Genomic DNA, 20,809 nt, shown 5'->3' with positions numbered 1-20,809 from the left:
AATGAGCCCTGAGTGTGGGTAATCCAGGGGGTGGGGCTTCCTGACGAGACCCCTGATCGAGTGTGTAGCACCTGAAAAGCTCTCTGTAATAAAGTTTATCTGTTTCTTGTTGAAACCTGTCCACTCTGTCGAGTCATTACATACTTCCTGCTTTTTGTTTTTCTGTGAGATGTCATAACAAGGATATCTCAATTGTAATGAATGTATTTAAATAAAGTCATCACCTACCTAAAAAAAGACGCTTTGAGGGGCAGTCAATGGGGTTACATGTACCGGTTGGGGGTTAGTTGAAGCCAGTGTGTAACCACAGAATTTTTATTCATTCATGGGATGTGGGCTTCGCTGGCTGGCCCAGCATTTATTGCCCATCCCTAATCGCCCTTGAGAAGGTGGTGGTGAGCTGCCTTCTTGAACCGCTGCAGTCCATGTGGTGTAGGTACATCCACAGTGCTGTTAGGAAGGGAATTATCATAGTATTTTCTGTAACAATTTGATACAACTGAGTGGTTGCTAGGCCAATTCAGAGGGCAGATAAGAGTCAACCACATTGCTGTGGGTCTGGAGTCACATGTAGGCCAGACCAGATAAGGATGGTAGATTTCCTTCCCTAAAGGACATTAGTGAACCAGATGGGTTTTTATGACAATTTTGTGGTTTCATAGTCACAATTACTGAAATTAGCGTTTTATTGCAGGTTTATTTAATTCACTGAATTTAAACTCCCTACCTGCCACAATGGGATTTGAATTCATGTCACAAGAACACAAGAACAGGAGCAGGATTAGGCCATTCAGCCCCTCGAGTCTGTTCCACTATTTAATACGATCATGGCTGATTTGATTATGGTTTCGATTCCACTTTCCTGTCTGTGCCCCATAACCCTTGACTCCCTCGCCGATCAAAAACCTGTCTAACTCAGCCTTGTATATATTCCATGACCCAGCCTCCACTGCTCTCTGAGGAAGAGAAATCTACAGACTAATGACCCTCTGAGGGGAAAAAAATCTCATGTTTCAATGAGATCACCTCTCATTCTTCTAAACTCCAAAGGATACAGGCCCAACCTTTCCAACCTTTCCTCATAAGACAGCCTCTTCATCCCAGAGTCAGTCAAGTGGATCTTTTCTGAACTGCTTCTAATGTAATTACCTCCTTTCCTGTGTCTCCAGATCATTAGTCTGGTTCTCGGGATTACTAATAATATAACCATTACTAGTAATATAACCATTATGCTACTGTCTGTCTCCCTAAGTGCTAAGATTTGATCTTCATCAATAAGGTGCCCAGATACATACTCGCTCCAGGGGGAAGAAATGAAACTTCAATCTGAAGCAGTCTGGGATCTGCTCAGATTCCTAGACCAGGATTATACAGCCCCACCGCAGCGTGTCTCTCCCCCACCCCCAAGCAGATGCAGTGAGCCAATTAAATCTTCATTCGGTTCGGCTAGACCATAATATTCCGCCAGGTGGGAGGGGCCGTCAAATCCTGGCCCCCATCATCTTAACTCCACAAACCCTGATGGGCCGAAGGGCCTTTTTCTGTGTTCTAGACCTCGATGACTCTATGACAAACACTCCTGTGTTCAGGTCACACACACTGATCTCAGTGACAACCACGTTAACACACCGATCTGAAGTTCCTCTGTAGTTTTCACTGAGGTTTTAGACAAAGTGAGGGGTGCAGACAGACGTTCCTGTGGCCAGAGATGCGACTCCAGAATGCTGCCTCCCTGGGGCCAGGGTCAAGGATGTGATTGAACAGCCGCAGAGATTTCTGGAGGGGGAGGATGAGCAGTTAGAGATCGTGGTTCACATTGGTACCAACGACATAGGTAAAAGTTTGGGGGGGAATGAGGCGCTGCAACAAGAATTTAGGGAGTTAGGAAACAGATTAAAAAACAGGACCTCAAAGGTTGTGATCTCTGGATTACTCCCTGTGCCACGTGCTAGTGAGTATAGGAATAGGCTGATAGAGCAGATGAATGCACGGCTGAAAAGTTGGTGCAGGAGGGAGGGCTTTAGATTCCTGGATCACTGGGTCTGTTTCTGGCGAAGGTGGGACCTGTACAAGGCGGATGGGTTACACCTGAACCAAAATGGGACCAACATCCTTGCAGGGAGGTTTGCTAATGCTGTTGGTGGGGGTTTAAACTAATTTAGCAGGGGGATGGGTTATGGAATGGAGGTATAATAGGGGGTGATGCACAGACAAGTATAGAAGACAAACCAAGTTAGTCTGGAAGGCAGAGTATATATAGTCAAGTTAAAGCACAAAGGAGCATGGCAAGGCTGGATGGCATTTACTTTAGTGCAAGGAGTCTTACAAGTAATATATGAGTTGAGGGTGTTGATTAACACATGAAGTTATGATCTCACTTCTATCACGGAGACATTGTTGAGGGAGGGGCAGGACTGGCAGCTCAATATTCTGAGTATAGAATCTTCAGGTGAGACGGGGAGGGGCAGGGGTGTAAAAGAGGAGGTGGTGTCATAATATTGATCAAGGAGTCAATTACTGCAATAAGGAGGGATGGTATCTTAGAAGATTTCTCCAATGAGGCCATATGGGTAGAACCTAAAAACAGAAAGGGGCCAATCACATTGTTGGGAGTGTACTATAGACCCCCAAACAGTCAGGGAGAGACAGAAGGGCAGATATGTAGGAAAATCTCAGAGAAGTGTAAAGATAATAGGGTAATAATAGTAGGGGATTTCAACTTCCTCAATATTAACTGGGATAGACAAAGTGTGAAAGGCTTAGAGGGGGTGGAATTCTTAAAATGTATCCAGGAGAGCTTTTTGAGCCAGCACATAGAAAGTCCTACAAAAGAGGGGGTAGCGCTGGACCTAAATTAAGGGATCGAAGCTGGGCAAGTGGTAGAAGTGTCAGTGGGGGAGCATTTCGGAGATAGTGACCATAACTCAGTAAGATTTATGGTAGTTATGGAAAAGGACAAAGATGGACTGGATGGTTCTGAATTAGGGGGAAGGCCGATTTTAATATGATAAGACAGGATCTGGCCAAAGTGGACTGGGAGCAGCTCCTTGTAGGAAAATCTATATCAGGTCAGTGGGAGTCATTCAAAACGGAAATAGTGAGAGTTCAGGGCCAACATGTTCCTGTAAAAGTGAAGGATGGGACCAACAAGTCCAGAGAGCCTTGGATGTCGAGGAATGTACAGGATTGGATAAGGAAATAAAAGGAGACTTATGGTAGATGCCGAGGGCTCAAAACAGCAGAAGTCCCAGAGGATTATAGAAAGTGCAGGGGGTTACTTAAAAAAGAATTTGGGAGAACGAAGAGGGGACATGAAAAAAACACTGGCAGGTAAAATAAAGGAAAATCCAAAGGCATTTTGTAAGTATATTAGGGGCAAGAGGATAATGAGGGAAAGAGTAGGGACCAAAGTGGCAATCTGTGTGAGGAGCTGGAAGACGTAGGTGAGGTTTTAATTGTGCACTTTGCATCTGTATTTACTATAGAGAAGGACGATGTAGGTGTAGTAATCAGGGAGGGGACTGTGATATACTTGAACAAATTAGCATTGAGATGGATGAGATATTAATGGTTTTAGTGGGCAAGTATCCCATATGCCTTCTTGCCTCTCCTGTGGCCAGAGAGGATTTTAGCAGGCTTAAAAGTGGATAAATCCCTAGTCCCAGATGAGATGTATCCCAGGCTGCTATGTGAGGCAAGGGAGGAGATTGCAGGGACGCTGACATTATTTTTCAAATCCTCTCCAGCCACAGGAGAGGTGCCAGAGTACTGGAGGACAACTGGTGTGGTACCATTATTCAAGAAGGGTGGTAGGGATAAACCAGGGAACTATAGGCCAGTGAGTCTAACATCAGTGGTAGGGAAACTTTTGGAAAAAATTCTGAGGGACAGAATTAATCTCCACTTGGAGAGACAGGGATTAATCAAGGGTAGTCAGCATGGCTTTGTCAGGGGGAGATCATGTCTAACAAATCTGATTGAATTTTTCTAGGTGTGTAGATGAGGGTAGTGTAGTTGATGTAGTCTACATGGACTTCAGTAAGGCTTTTGACAAGGTCCCACATGGGAGGCTGGTCAAAAGGGTAAGAGCCCATGGGATCCAGGGCAATTTGGCAAATTAGATCCAAAATTGGCTTAGTGGCAGGAGGCACAGGGTGATGGTCGAAGGTTGTTTTTGTGACTGGAAACCTGTGTCCAGTGACTTACCGCAAGGTTTGGTGCTGGGTCCCTGGCTGTTTGTAGTGTACACTAATGATCTAGACACGAATGTAGGAGGTATGATCAGTAAGTTCACAGAGGACATGAAAATTGGTGGTGTGGTAAATAGTGAGGAGGAAAGCCTTAGATTACAGGACGATATAGATGGGCTGGTTATATGGGCAGAGCAGCGACAAATGGAATTTAATCCTGAAAAGTGTGAGGTGATGCATTTTGGGAGGACTAACACGGCAAGGGAATACACAATGAATGGTAGGACCCTAGTAAGTACAGAGGATCAGAGGGACCTTGGTGTACATGTCCAGAGATCCCTGAAGGCAGCGGGACAGGTAGATAAGGTGGTTAAGAAGGCATATGGGATACTTGCCTTTATTAGTCAAGGCATTGAATACAAGAGCAGGGAGGTTATGATGGAGCTGTATAAAATGTTAGTTAGGCCACGTCTAGAGTAGTGCGTGCAGTTCTGGTCACCACATTAAAGGAAGGATGTGATTGCACTGGAGAGGATGCAGAGGAGATTCACCAGGATGTGGCCTGGGCTGGAGCGTTTCAGCTATGAAGAGAGACTGTATAGGCTGGGGTTATTTTCCTTAGAGCAGAGAAGGCTGAAGGGGGGACCTGATAGAGGTGTATAAAATTACGAGGGGCATGGATAGGGTAGATAGGAAGAAACTATTCCCCTTAGTGGAGGTGTCAATAACCAGGGGGCATTTAAGGTAAGGGGCAGGAGGTTTAGAGGGGATTTGAGGAAAAGCTTTTTCACCCAGAGGGTGGGGGGAATCTGGAACTCACTGCCTGAGGGGGTGGTAGAGGCAGGAACACTCACAACATTTAAGAATTATTTAGATGAACACTTGAAATGCCGTAGCATACAGGGCTGCGGGCCAAGTGCTGGAAAATGAGGCTAGAATAGACAGGGGCTTGATGGCTGGCACGGACACAATGGGCCGAAGGGCCACTTTCCCAGCTGTAAAACTCTCTGACTCTAAAAGGTGAAAGAGTTTCACTTTAATGCCTTTTACCGTTAAACCAGGGAAGGATGTTATTTGAAATTACACTTTGATAAAGTCCTCACAACCTGCACGAGATATTACTCTGAGAATCAGTGATTCACATGCTGCTCTTGAAACAGCTTTAATTTTAGCAGCATTTTGAAGATAATTTAATTTTTTGGTGCTGTTGTCTGTTGTATAGGTCATGCCAGAATAGAGGATGTTGAGTTTTATCACAGCGGACAGCATGGTTACCTAAGTTACTACGACCCGCGATATTCTGTGTCTTTCCTCAACCTTGGAGAGGTTTGTAATAGTATTTTAGAGCAGATCACTTTGTTGCACACATTGTAATTTCCTGTGTTTGTGTTCCTGTTGAGAAGTTGCTCAGGATGGCGCCAATACTGGGAACTGAGATACGGCGTACAGCCCTGTCTCAGATATGGCGTAAATCCCCGTCTGAGATACGGCGTACAGCCCCGTCTGAGACACGGCATACAGCCCCGTCTGAGATACGGCGTACAGCCCCGTCTTAGATACGGCGTACAGCCACATCTGAGACACGGCGTACAGCCCCGTCTGAGACACGGCATACAGCCCCGTCTGAGATACGGCGTACAGCCCCGTCTGAGATACGGCGTACAGCCCCGTCTTAGATACGGCGTACAGCCCCGTCTTAGATACGGCGTAAATCCCTGTCTGAGATACAGCGTACAGCCCCATCTGAGACACGGCGTACAGCCCCGTCTTAGATACGGCGTACAGCCCCGTCTAAGATACGGCGTACAGCCCCATCTGAGACACGGCGTACAGCCCCGTCTAAGATACGGCGTACAGCCCCGTCTAAGATACGGCGTACAGCCCCGTCTGAGATACAGCGTACAGCCCCGTCTGAGACACGGCGTACAGCCCCATCTGAGACACGGCGTACAGCCCCGTCTGAGATACAGCGTACAGCCCCGTCTGAGATATGACGTACTGTTCCACCTGCAGACATGGATCAGCCACATCGACATTTAGTTCTGGTTTCCTGATATTCCCCCATCACTCGAAACTCTGCAGAAAAGTTAACAAAAATGTGCAAGTTCTAATGAGACATTCAGCGCTCCAAAGGGTTCATCTCTGTTTCATTTCATTGGCAAAACAATCCAATTGACCATGAAAGGGAATTAGACTGTTCTGTGGAGAGAAGCAGTCTGCAGGGTTACAGGGGCGTGGCACTGGGTGTAATGCTCATGCAGAGAGCCAGTGTAGACACGGGCCGAATGGCCTCCTTCTGCTCTGTAACAATTCTGTGATTCTGTGATTTTTAATTTCCGCTCACTGCTACTGTGAGCGTTCTCCTCTGAGTGAGAGTTCGCACTCGCTGTACAATTTACTCTTATTGTTTATGTGTCTTGCTGTTAGGGAACAGTTTGAAGAATCATCGGGATGATGAGTACTCTGACTCACCACGACATGAACCATAACCGTTTATCCCCCAGCAGTGGGCGGGTCTGTCTGATACAGCTGGAGGGATTGATTGGCTCAAACATCCTATATAATGAGGGGGTGGGTGGGGGGGGAACCACAGACCACACCCCACACCAGAGCTGAGGATCCCATTGGAATGCTGACCCACAATCCAACATCACAGCTCTGGGGATCAGCTCAGGAACGGAGGTGGACAGGGGTCTGGAAACTTCTAGGCCGGCCAGCATGTCAGTGTCCTGACCCCCGCACCTGAAATCAGCCATTTTGATTGGTGAGGATCGGAGTTTGCCAAGGCCACCCAACCCCACCAGGCGGCCTGCGAGTTAGACTCATTAAGCTCCTTGTTAACCGAGGATTAAGAATGCGGTCGGTCTCTGGTTCCCCCATGTGACATGGGGCAGTTTAACTGCCTGGAGTCGGGTACCCAGTAGCAGACCAGGGTGCCAGTGCCTAGAGACCCTCCCTAACTGCTGGGGATGCAGCCTGTCCTGTACAGGGCTGCCCTCCCTCCCACCACCACCAAGCCCACCATGTGGTCTGGCTTTCTGTATTTTGTAATGAAATGTTTTAAAAGGTGATGTGACACCTTTGGAAGCTCCCGCTCAGTTACTTACCCTTTACTGCAGCCTGCTCACCATCTCAAGCTGAATGGCCTCTGATTGGTCCTGCAGGCTTTGTGAGCCTGCCCACTGCCCTTACTTGGACAGGGTACCTATCTCCAGGCCTATTAAGGGGACACCCCAGTCAAAATCTCAAAGGGGGATTGTTTCCCCAGAGGGTGGGTTCAGTGTCTGGAAATAGACACTGTTCTTGTCTTCAAAGTGAAAACTCAGCCCATGCTCTCCACTCATCAAGGCTGCCAAAGTCCTCAGGACAGAGCTGCCCTTTGGCCTTCTACCTTCTCACTGTCCAAGCTCCCAAACACCCCTTCCTGGCCAAACACTGATTTACTTGTGCTTCTTTCAGTTTAGTCTGCTGTATTCGCTGCTCACACTGTGGCCACCTCTACGTTGGGGAGAGCAAATGCGCTCTGGGTAACAGCTTTGCAGAACATCTCCGTTCAGTCCACAAGCAAGACCCCAAGCTTCCTGTTATCTGTCATTTCAATTCTTCACTTTGCTCTCACTCTGACCTTCCTGCCCATGGCCTGCTACAGTGTTCCAGTGAAACTCAACGCAAGCTCAAGGAACAGAACCATATCTCTTAACTCGGCACTTTATAACCTTCTGGCCTCAACATCGAGTTCAACAGCTTCAGATCGTAGCCTCAGTCCTTCATCTTGTTCTGTGTTTTTTCTTTTCTCTCGCTCTGTTTTGTTGGGCTGGTCTTGTCTCGTTTCTTTCTTTATCTCTTCATGTTGCATCTCTCCATGTAGCAATCCACGCCTCAGTTGGGCACAACCTTTGTTTCTTTACTAAACCCATTACCACTCTCTTTGGCTGTTGCATCATGAAATATTATTGTTATTTAATCCTTTCTGCCCTCCATCATATCACAGAGCTTCCTTTTTGTTCTTCCTGCCACCCACCCCCAAACACCCCAACCTTTCTATTGGCTTAAAAACTCTTACATTTCCATCTTTCTTCAGTTCTGATAAAAGCTCACTCGAGCTGAAACATTAACTCTTGCCCCTCTCCATAGATGCTGCTGAGTTTTTCCAACATTTTCTGTTCTTATTTCAGATTTCCAGCCTGCATGGTGTTTTGCGTTTGGATTACTGCCCAGAGTGACGTTCAGACACAAGACTGTTTGACTCATGGTGTCGGGGTGGGGATTGGGGGGCGCTTGGCCCACACTGAGCCAGAAACCCATTTCTCTCAATAGCTTATAAACTTTTGGTTTCTAACTTTTTAGTTCGGGCAGAATAAAATGTTTGGGGTAATTTCCAATAAAGCAGAGGGTGAAACAGGGTGGAATATTGGGGGTGGGAGGGGATATCACAGTTGGTCAATCTGCTTCATCTGGAGTGAGTATTATGAGAAATGTATTAGGAGCTGATCCGCTGAGATTGACTGTAAATAACTCTTTACAGATTGTAGGAAATGATTCTTACATCCGGGGATGTGCTTTTCATCATGGATTTGCTCCTGCAATTGGAGTCTTTGCAACAAACGGCCTTAATATTGATGACAATGTCATTCACAACACCCATGGAGAAGGTAATCAGAAGATAAACACACAGGATTGGTGTTGAGTTGTGTGTGAAGGTGTAAACCAGGTGACTGAGAGTTACCCTGTGCTCTATAACATAGGGTAGCTGTGTGAGACTCACCCATCCTCACACTCGTGCACAAGTCAGTTGTGTCGGAATGTTGGTGCACGATACTTACACTCTTATCAAGGAAATCATTCATAAAATGACTTTAATGTTCAGTCCCAAACTAGAAACTAATCAGCTATTCTCACCTTTTCTAGGTATCAAATTATGGGGCAACAGGAATCGGGTGAGGAGGAACCTGGTGGCTCTCGCTCTGTGGTCTTCAGTTTCCGATAGTTGGACTGCAGCGATTGAGGTTAAATTCATTCTGTTTGAAAGAAGTGGGGGAAGCACATTTAACCAAGATATTCTCTTCACCCTGGGGAGTTCAGTTTCACTTTCGTCCCAAAGTGGGGAATCACCTGCTATTATCCAATTCAATCGAATCCCATCCTATTGAAACTGGGAAACTGATGGGTTCTCTGATGGCCGGTGTAGGGAAATTGCTTTAGACTCATGGTTTAGGCTCAAGTGTATTATCCAAATGCAAGCCTACTGCTCAAACATTAAAAGTATAATAACTATTCCCTTCCCATTCACTTATCCTCTCCATACGGGGATGTGTTAAGTCTGGGCAAGAACGAGCAATCCAGTTCAACATTTTCAAAACTTGGGCAGAGGAGGTTAACACTCCTGCTCCACACTCTGACCCCAAACCTGCACTCTGAACCTGGCTCTGCACTCTGACCCCAGCTCTGCACTCTGACCCCAGCTCTGCACTCTGACCCCAGCCCTGCACTCTGACCCCAGCCCTGCACTCTGACCCCAGCCCTGCACTCTGAACCTGGCTCCGCACTCTGAACCTGGGTCCACACTCTGACCCCAAATCTGCACTCTGAACCTGGGTCCGTACCTTGAACCTGGCTCCGCACCCTGACCCTGGCTCTGCACTCTGACCCTCTACCATTGCAGTAAGTAGCAACTCAGTTGAATCTTTAAAAATTCAAGAAGCAATAAGAAGACTTGCATTTATATAGCGCCTTTCATGATCACAAGACAGCTCAGAGTACTTTACAGCCAATGAAGTGCTTGTGAAGTGTAGTCACTGCTATAATTTAGGAAAAGCAGCAGCCAATGTGTGCACAGCAAGATCCCACAAACAGCAATGTGATAATAACCACATAACATGTTGTTTGTGATGTTGGTTGAGGGATAAATATTGACCAGGACATTGAGGAGACCTCCCATGCTCTTCTTCAAAATAGTGCCACGGGACCTTTCACATTCACCTGAGCAGGCAGGATAGGGCTTCGGGTTAAAGTTTACCTTTATTCTTTCATGGGACATGGGTGTCACTGACAAGGCCAGCAGGCGTTGCCCATCCCTAATTGCCCTTGAAGTGCAAGGCCCATTTCAGAGGGATGTTAAGAGTCAACCACATTGCTGTGGGTCTGGAGTCACATGTAGGCCAGACCAGGTAAAGACGGCAGATTTCCCTCCCTAAAGGGCATTAGTGAACCAAATGGTTTTTTTTGACAACAATTGAAATTAGTTTCATGGTCACCATTACTGAGACTAGCTTTCAATTCCAGATTTATTAATTGAATTTTAATTCCACCAGCTGCCATGGTGTGATTTGAACCCATGTTTCCTTGGGCATTAGCCTGGGCCGCTGGATTATGAATCTGGTGACATTACCAGTATGTCACCATCTTCCCCCAAAGTGTAATCCAAAAGGTGGCACCTCTGACAATTGGAGTCTCAGCCTTGACTTTGTGTTTAAACCCTGGAATGGGACTTAATCGCAGAAGCTTGTGATTCCGAGGTGAGAGTGTCACCCACTGAGACGCTCCATCACACAAACTGGGAAGGGTAGACCTAATGAGCGGCCGGGTTTGACACTGATTGGATGGGCTGAATGGCCTGTGTCCTTATTGTAAATTCTTTGTAGAGATTTACATTCTAAACTGTTCAGGAAAAAACACCTTATTCTTTGCAAGATGTTGTGAAGATTATAATTGGATTTTTTTTTTAATATTTGAAGATAAATCATGGCTCTAAAATTGTACTACAAGGCAATATTGTTGCAGGATTTCAGAAGATTGGCTATCACATTGATGGGGAGCCATGCCCAGGTAAGTCTCAGCCTTTTACAGACACCCACATTCACCTTCTGTCCCTTGTTTGTGTGATATTAACATTCTCCCATTTGGCCCATGTGAAATCACCTACACTTGGGTAATGGACATGGGTCTGAACGAGGAACCCAGAAGTTGAGAGTTTGAATCTTGGAGGGGGTGCAGAGCAGATTCACCAGAAAGGTACCTGGGCTTAAAGGGTTGCATTACGAGGACAGGTTTCATAAACTTGGCTTGTATTCCCTTGAGTTTGGAGGATTAAGAGGTATTATGACTGAGATGTTTAAAATGTTAAACAGATTCGATAGGGTAGATAATTTCTCTCTATCTCTCCTCTGATGGGAGAATCAACAACAAAGGGACGTAATCTTAAAATTGGAGCAACAGTATTCAGGGGTGGTATCACTTTTTGACATAAAGGGAAGTTAAAGTGTAAAACTCCCTCCCCCAAAAAGCTGTGGATGCTCAGGGACAATTGTGATTGGAAGAGCAAGAAGGGTAGACCTTTGTTGGTTAAGGGTATCAGGGATATGGAGCAAATGGAGTTTAAATACAGATCAGCCAGGATCTAATGGAATGATAGAACAGGATCAAGGGCCGAATGGCCTCCTCCATTCAGGGACAGAAATCCAGGGTGGAGGGGCGAGACACACACAGGCAAGGCCACTGGTGGAACGAAGGGAGCAAGGAACTTATAAGAGGCAAGAATTGGAGAAACAGAGTTCTCAGAGGGGTCTTAGAATCATAGAATGGTTACTGTACAGAAGGAGGCCATTCAGCCCGTGTGCCCTTGCTGCCTCTCTGTAAGAGCAATTCACCTACTGCCATTCCCCTCTCCGGTATCCCTGAGATTTATTTTTCCTTTTCAGATAATTATCCAATTCCCTTTCAAATTCCAGGATTGAACCTACCTCCACTACACTCCCAGACTGTGCATTCCAGATCTTAACCACTTGCTGCATGAAACATTTCTCATGTCGCCATTGCTTCTTTTGCAATTACCTGAAATCTGTGTCCCTCTGGTTCTCGATCCTTCCACAATGGAAACAGCTCCCTCCTCTCTATCTACTCTGTCCAGACCCTCATAATTCTGAATACCTCTATCAAATCTCCTCTCAACCTTCTCTACTCCAAAGAGAACAGTCCCAACTTCTCCAATCTATCTACACAACTGAAGTTCCTCGTCCCTGGAACCATTCTCGTGAATCTTTTCTGCATCTCTCTATAATGCCTTCACATCCTTCCTAAAGTGCAGCACCCAGAACTGGGCATAATACTCCAGTTGAGGTTGAACCAGTGTTTTCTACAGGTTTAATGTAACCTCCTTGCTCTCTTACTCCATACCCCTATTAATAAAGCTTCATTAACCGCTTTCTCAATCTGTCCTGCCACCTTCAATGACTTATGCACATATACACTCAGGTCCCTCTGCTCCTTCACCTTTAGAGTTCTACCCTTTATTTTATATTGTCTCTCCAAGTTCTTCCTACAAAATTGAATCACTTCACATTTCTCCGCATTGAGCTTCAATTGCCTCTTGTGCACCCATTCCACCAGCTTGTCTATGTCCTTTGGAAGGTCTACACTATCCTCACAGTTCAAAAAAAACTTCCATGTTTTGTGACATCCACACATTTTGAAATTGTGCCCTGTACACCAAGGGTCCAAGTCATTAATGTATATCAGGAAAAGCAAGGACCCCACTGACCCCCGGGGAACTCCACTACAAACCTTCCTGCAGCCCAGAAACATCCATTAACCACAACTCCATGTTTCCTGTCACTCAGCCAATTCCGTATCCAATACTGTCCCGTTCATTCCATGAGTTATAACTTTGCTCACTCTGTGTGGTGTTGTATCAAATGCCTTTTGAAGTCCTCAACTGCATTACCCTCATCAAACCCTCTCTGTTATCTCATCAAAGAACTCAAGCAAATTAGTTAAACATGATTTGCCCTTAACAAATCTCTGCTGATTTTCCTTAATTAACCTACATTTGGCCACGTGTTATTAATTTTGTCCCAAAATATCGTATATCATTGTGGGGCTGGAAGGCAATTACAACAATGAGGAGGGGTGAGGTCATGGAAGTATTGGAACATGAGGATGATGTGCAGGCTCAACTGCAGGCAGCCATTATTGAACCAGCTTTATTTACACCTCCCCAACAGAGAGGGCAGGATAACAAAATGCTCGGCTATTACAAAATACAACAAAAGGATAACAACAGCTTGCATCTATATAGCACCTTTAATGTAGTAAATCGTCCCAATGTGCTTCACAGGGGCATTATAAAACAAAATTTGGCACCATGACACATAAGATATTAGGACAGATGACCAAAAGCTTGGTCAAGGGAGGGGAGCAAGGTAGACTAGACGGAGGGGTGTAGGGAGGGAATTCCAGAGCTTAGGACCCGGGTAGTTGAAGGCAGCCACCAACGGTGGAGCAATTAAAATTACAGATGCTCAAGAGGCCAGAATGAGATGAACTCAGTGATCACAGAGAGCTGTAGGGGCTGGAGGAGATTACAGAGATAGGGAGGGGTAAAGACTGTGGAAGGATTTGAAAATGAGGATGAGAATGTTAAAATTGAGTGACTGCCTAACCGGGAGTCAGTGTAGGTCAACGAGCGCAGGGGTAAAGAGATATCTGGCTTGTTGTGAGTAAAGACATAGTCAGCAGAGCTTTGGGTAAACTGGACTTTATGAAGAGTGGAATTGATCCATCAAATGTAATTATCTTCATTATCTGCAGAACAATCAAATCCTGTTGAGACTTGGTCTAATAATGAGGCCCATGGAGGGGAGTTTGGTGTTTACATGAACGGAGATGGTCTTTCCAAATGCTCCCATATCCAAGGATTCACTATTTGGAAATGCTGGGAATATGGGATATACTTCCAGGTAAAAGGATCCTATCATTTCTAAATCCTAAAGAGGGCAGTGCATCCCAAACATTTTCCCACTGTGACCCCATTTCGAAGTTTCAAAATTTCTGTGACCACTCAGTGGGAGCTATGAGAGTGGAGTGGGGGAGGGAGGGGGTGAAGAGGCCTGTGAGAGCGGGGGTGAGGGGAGTGTGGACTGGTTCATCTTCACATTTGTTTTTAAATTTACCTGTTCAGTGGGTTTCTTGCAGCAGGAATTAGGCCTCGGGCCACGCCCAGTGTTTAAAATAAAGCGAGGGCCTCACAGCTATTAACATTCAGCCTGGGCTCCACAGCAACCACTGCTGCTGCAGAGTTTACAATCCCAGAGTCTCGTCTCGTCACCCCACTGTGGGTCACAACCCCCCAGTTTGGGAAGCCCTGCCATAGGAGCTTCTCATTCAACTCATCAGAATAAAAGAAATGTTTGCTCAGCTCAGTCTAAGCTGATAAATGATATTTATAAATCAGAATAGAAAATTACTACCTCGTGCTAAATGCTTGGTGAGTTTAGATTACTCAAACGGTCACTTGGTAGTACATTGATCCGCAGGGACCCGTTCTCCACAAACAGAAGGAATATGTTCAAACCTTGTGCCTTTTTTGAATTACCCAGGAGCTTGGGGAGCCTACAGTTCCCGGTTGCTTTCCCTATGGCAACAGCTTAGCCAATCAGAGTCGACTGGCCAACCAATCAGCACCCTTTTCTCCTGTGGTATAAATGGTTGTGATTGTTTGAAATTTGGCATTCTTGCGTTTGTCCTGATGAGTGCAAGATGAAAAGCTTCAGCAACATGTCTCTTTTCAGCAACACACGAAGATTGTAAAGAAAATTTATAATCGAATGCTGTGATTTCAGGGGAAAAATACATCTTAAACGTTTCAGGAGAAAACACCCATATATATGCTTAGTTGGTGACATATTGTAACAGAGCAGAGGATGGATACAAGATCAAGTTATATTTCTATAGCCCCAGCCTGAGGTGGTGGTGAGTTGCCTTCTTGAACCGCTGCAGTCCATGTGTTGTAGGTCCACCCACAGTGCTGTTAGGGAGGGAGTTCCAGGATTTTGACCCAGTGACAGTGAAGGAACGGTGATATATTTCCAAGTCGGGATGGTGAGTGACTTGGAGGGAACTTCCAGGTGGTGGTGTTCCCATCTATTAGCTGCCCTTGTCCTTCTAGATGGTAGTGGTTCTGGGTTTGGAAGGTGCTGTCTAAGAAGCCTTGGTGAGTTGCTGCAGTGCATCTTGTAGATGGTACACACACTGCTGCTACTGTGCATCAGTGTCGAAGGAGGCTTGGTGAGTTGCTGCAATGCATCTTCAGCACAAGGGGGCACAATCTTAATTATCTAGAATGCAACATAATTCATTTTTATTTTATTTCAGACAGAAGAATCAGTGCAAATCTCCAACGTGACTCTGGTGGAGAATAGATTGGGTATTTTCCCAATAATTTATGGATCCTCAGCTACCTCTCACCAGATATCCAACAAGTACATTCTTATTAATGTAAGTGGTCTTATTCTGCTGCATTGTGGCTGTTCAATGTCCAACTGTTCAGATTCCTGCTGTCAGTTTGAAAGATTTGTAGAAATGAAGTTTGGTTATTTTCAGTAAATATAGTCAACAATAATTGTAGGTTGTGTCTTTCGTTTAGATATCATTGAGTTGGAAGAAGTGTTGTTGGGCAGTGGGTAGTGCCTCTGCCTCTGAGCCACAAGCTCCACTCCAGGACTTGATGGCCAAGGAAGGTGCATTCAGAATACAGTCAGACTGAGCATCAATCTGTAAACCCTTTCAACACACGCCAATGGCAGGTAGTAAGAGCAGGAGAGATTCCTGGTCAGTCATGTGATGGAAAGAAAGTTGGAGCCTCTATCGTCACCATCCATAGCTCCAGGCTGCAACATGCTTGTAAAAGTGTATGTTACCACAGCAACTCTGACTCTTTGGGGCACCAGTTGGTTCTATTGGCTAGACGGCCAGGGTGGATCAGATTAGGTTTGATCCCGGCTCCGGCTGGATTTGGGACCTGTCTCCTTGCTCTACTTGTGGTGCTGAAGGTCGGACCAGCCTTCGGACAGAAACCAGAAGAAGAATCATTAAGTTCTATCAGCGGTGATTTTTATCCATTACGTAGATTCATGCATTTGAAGGTGGGTGATTGATCTGATTGAGGCCTCAACTCCAGATTCCGCCTACCTTTGTTCCTTGTTAGTCAAGAATCTACCTACCTCAGCCTTAAAAATATTCATTGACTCTGCCTCCACCACCCTCCGGGAAAGAGAATTCCAAAGATTCACAACCCTCTGAAAAAAATTCTTCTTGTCTCCATCTTCAATGGCTTATTTTAAACTGTGTACTCTAGTTCTAGTCTCTCAAACATCCTTTCAGCACCCACCCTGCCAAGTCCCCTCAGAATCTTATATGTTTCAATAAATCACCTCTCAATCTCCTGAACTCCAGTGGATACAGCCCTAGCCTGTCCAACCTTTCCTCATAAGATAACCCCACCCCATCCCAGGTATTAGTCAATGAACCTTCTCTGAATTGCTTCTAACACATTCATGTCCTTTCTTAAATAAGGAGACCAAAACTGTACACAGAACTCTAGATGTGGTCTCACCCACACCCTGTACAACTAGCATAACCTCCCTACTTTTATATTCCATTCCCCTCGCAATAAACACCAACATTCCATTTACCTTCCGAATCACTTGCTGCACTTGCATACTAACTTTTTGTGATTCATGTACCAGGACACCCTCTGGACCTCAGAGCTCTGCAATCTCTCTCTCTATTTAAATAGTACACTGTTTTTCTATTCTTCCTGCCAGGATAAGTTCATATTTTCTACATTATATTCCAACTGCCAAATTTCTGCCCACGCACTTAACCTATCTATGTCCCTTTGCAGATTCCTAATGTCCTCTTCACAACTTACTTTCCTACCTAACTTTGCATCATCAACAAATTTAGCAACCATACCTTCTGTCCCTTCATCCAAGTCATTGATATAAATTGCAAATAGTTAAGGCCTCAGCACTGATCCCTGTGGCACTCCGTCACATCTTGCCAACCCAAAAAAGACCTATCTATCCGTAATCTCTGCTTCCTGTTAGCTAATCAATCCTCTATTCATGCTAATGTTATCTCCTACACCATGAGTTCTTATTTTGCATAATTTGATGTGGCACCTTGTCAAATGCCTTCTGGAAGTACAGCACATCCACAGGATGTTTTATCCATGTTGCTTGCTACTTCCTCAAAGAACTCCTATTACTTAGTCAAACATGATTTCCCTTTCACATAACCATGTTGACTCAGCCTGATTGCACTGCGATTTTCTAATTGCCCCACTATAGATTCCAACAATTTCCCTACGACAGATATTAAGCTCACCGGCCTATAATTTCCTGATTTCTGTCACCTTCCTTTCTTGAATAGAGGAGTCACATTCACTATCTTCCAATTCGATGGGACCTTTCCAGAGTCTAGGGAATTTTGGAAAATTAAAACCAATGCATCGACTATCTCAGCAGCCACTTCTGTTAAGACCCTACATGTATATGAACATACGAATTAGGAGCAGGAGAAGGCCACTCAGCCCTTCAAGCCTGCTCCGCCATTCAATAAGATCATGGCTGATCTGACCATATCCTCCTGCCTACTCCAGATAACCTGTCACCCCCTCATTTATCAAGAATCTATCTACCTCTGCCTTGAAAACGTTCAGAGACCCTGGCCAGGGTTTTCCGTGCCCGCTGGTGTCGGGAGTGTTTGGCGGACTGAGCAGACAATATGGAGAGAAGGCCAAAAATCAGTTTCACCACTCCGTGATCATCTGCTCAGCACGTCGATGGTGGGCCATGTTCCCCGACATCGAACATCTGGAACCTCACTGTAACCCATCAGCATTTCATTATAGGGCCAGCCCACCGCACTCATCCCTCCCCCCACCATCCCACTGGATCGTCCGCCCACATCTGCAGGAAAACATCCCGGTGCAGAACACGTCTTGACAACTGTGACGTGTGGAAGTCGGGACTTACCCGCCAGGGTCTTGCTCACATTGCGGACACCCGAGCAGATGCTGGAGCCCAACAGCAACGGGATCCTGGAGGAACGTCCATGCTGGGTGGATTCTCATGGACATGGCTCTGCTGTGAAGCAGCTCACGGGAATGGGAAAGTCACCATTGACGCTCACAACGGATGATGGTCAAGGGGGGTGGGGGTGGGAGAGGAAGTCCTAGGATCGACTAGGAAAGGAAGAGGTGTTGGGGGGGGTGAGGTTGGGAGTGGGGGAATGAAGGTTTCGGGGAGTGAGGTTGGGAGGGGGGAGGGAGCACGGGGGGGGGAGGGGGTAACGGTGGAGAAGATGGCAACTGGGGAGGTAGGTGTAGAAGGTGTAAGGGAAGAAGTTCGGATGGGGGAAGGAGTGTGGAGAGGGGAGAGAGTCCGGGGGAGGAAGGAGTGTGTAGAGTGGGGGGGGGAGTCTGGAGAAAAGGTGTGCAGAGAGGGGAGGAAGTAAGGATGGAGGGAGAAATCGGGATGGGGGAGGGGAAAAGCTGGAGGAAGAAGTGAGGCTGGAGGAAGGAGTTTGTGGGGGGAATAACTAAGGATGTCTGAGGGAGTCAAAGGGGAGGGATTAAGTGGGGGTTGGGGATGTGTGGGGGGTGCGGGAGGACTAACGGAGGGGGAAGGGGTTCTGGTGGGGAAGGGATCCGGAGTGGGAGGGATGTCCAGTTGAACTTGCAAGGGTTGGGTCTGATGGGTCGATGACTGTCTCCTGGGGAGCGAACTGAGGGTGGGCATGGTACGAGGCAATGGTGAGAATGACTGAGGGCAGAGTGAGGGGGTAGAGTGGGAGTGGGAGGGTGGGGTTTTGACGGTAGAGGTAGAAGGGATGGCGAGGGTGGTTGGTGGGCACTCAGAGGCAGACACAGACCCTGGGGGTGGGAAGGGGGAGGTCGGGGAGGTGAATATAGATGGGGGGGTGGGATTTTCAGGAAGGAAGGGAATGTGCACGTTGACCTGGACATCCCCGAAGGAAAAGGGTTGTGGCTGGTAGGTGACGGAGGGGTGGTGGAAAGTGATGCGGGGGTGCGGGCGGCTGTGGGGGTGGGGGATTGTCTGTGATGGAGGAAAGGAAATGGGTGACTAGGGGAAGGGAAAAGACGGGGAGATCAGAAAAAAGTGAATTCAGACCACACTGTCCAAATTGAAAGTGAAACGAGAGTCCTGGTGGGCGAGATTAGGTGCTGTATGGGAGTATAATCAGTGGATACGCGGAGATGCAGATAGACAACTGAAAGAGAATCCCAGCAGGCAGCAATGAAAACACTCGGGACATTGAGGCAAGTGTGATACGTGAAGGATCCGCGTGTGTGGGAGAGTGCTTGCACAAGGTTCCAAAATGCCCTGACTCTCTCACACACACACAAACACACAAATGCTTCTCCCTCCAGAATCACTCATTGGCCAGCTGCTCCCTCTGCAGTGACTGAGGATGAGGTTGAGGGGCTCACAGGCAAAGGGGACTCGGAGGGAGCAGACAGCCTCTGAGATTACTGAGTGGATGATCCAGGCATGTCCAGCTGCTACTCCTCTTCCCTTCAGGTGCCCGAGGGCACCAGCCTGACTCCTTGAGGGGAAGAAGCACCTGAAAGGACGTTGAGATGCCCCATTTCCCTCTCGTGTTGCCACTGCAGGAACTCACCCATGGCTCCCGTGATGGATTGCGGGGCTGCACGCATCTCCACGTTCTGCTGGACCAGGGTCTCCATGTCGTCCGCCATCCTTTCCATGGAGGCCAACATACGCACACATGTGGGCACCACTTCATCAGAGAGCAGGCAGATGCACTCCTCCGACTCACATGTCATTCTGTTTTGGGCTTCCAACAGCTGTGTGTGATGTTCCCCGCCTTCTGCTGACTCTCCATGATGAGACGTTCATCATCTGACTGGGATCTCACTGATGCCTCTTCCCCAGCAGCCCTCCGAGTGCCGGGGAGCTCAGCTGAACCTGCCTCCTCCTGCTGCGGACACATGTCCAGATTGTGAGCCCAAGCCTGCTCTAGATCTAGGTTCTGCTGAGGTGTGTGTCTCTGTACTGGTGGAGGGTGTGGGTAAGCGCTGTGACAGGTCTTCCAGGTTGCTTATTTCCAGCTCTTCAATGGAGGAGGTGTCCTCTTGGCTGGAGGTGAGGATGTGGATGGAGCTGAGGGACTGGCTGACTGAGGGTGTCGGTCGCTTGGCAGAGCTCCCTGTGAACCAAAGTAGAGATAATTAGTGCATGGCAGCAGAGTCAAAAGCAGGAGAGAGAGAGAGAGCACTCACAGTGGCATTGAGAGAGGGGGATGATGTGGTGGAGGATCCTCACGAGGGTGTTCACCTCTGACCTCACTGTCGCCACAGACATAGTCCACGTCCTCACCAGTCAGCGCGATGACACACTCCTCAAAGTGAGTGAGGGGCCTAATGTGGGCCACTCCACCCCCGGCCTGGGACCTCTCCCTGCTGCTGTGAACCAGCTTCTCCTGTATGAAAACAGACGGAGAGAGTGTGAGCAGGACACATGGCACTGGGTGGAATGTTTGTGTGGTGAGCGGAGCCATGGACAGGATGAGGACCCGACCTCCAGAGGATATGAGCCTGATGGAGATGTGAGGAAGGGAGTTCCAAAGACTCACTACCATCTGAGAGAAAAACTTTCTTCTCATCTCTGTCTTGAATTTTTTTTATTCATTCATGGGATGTGGGTGTCGCTGGCTAGGCCAGCATTTATTACCCACCTCTAATTGCCCTTGTTCAGAGGGCATTTACATGTCAACCCTTAATTCTCCTCATCTGT

At 46.9% G+C, this 20,809-nt stretch overlaps 1 protein-coding gene across 1 annotated transcript in view; it reads left to right on the top strand.

Annotated features, from left to right (window-relative positions):
• Positions 1-20,809, top strand: part of pkhd1l1.1 (PKHD1 like 1, tandem duplicate 1) — a 192,886-nt gene that overhangs the window by 130,776 nt on the left and 41,301 nt on the right. Inside the window, exons 59-64 of the mRNA XM_078539759.1 lie at positions 5,413-5,526; positions 8,723-8,842; positions 9,099-9,196; positions 10,925-11,015; positions 13,776-13,924; positions 15,339-15,461. Coding sequence (XP_078395885.1) covers positions 5,413-5,526; positions 8,723-8,842; positions 9,099-9,196; positions 10,925-11,015; positions 13,776-13,924; positions 15,339-15,461 — 695 coding nt within the window. The remainder of the gene's footprint in view (positions 1-5,412; positions 5,527-8,722; positions 8,843-9,098; positions 9,197-10,924; positions 11,016-13,775; positions 13,925-15,338; positions 15,462-20,809) is intronic.

This window comes from Cetorhinus maximus, chromosome 4, assembly GCF_964194155.1.
Source record: "Cetorhinus maximus chromosome 4, sCetMax3.hap1.1, whole genome shotgun sequence".
Taxonomy (NCBI): Eukaryota; Metazoa; Chordata; class Chondrichthyes; order Lamniformes; family Cetorhinidae; genus Cetorhinus; species Cetorhinus maximus.
Note: the sequence above shows the minus strand (reverse complement) of the source record. Positions and strands in the feature narration are given on the sequence as shown.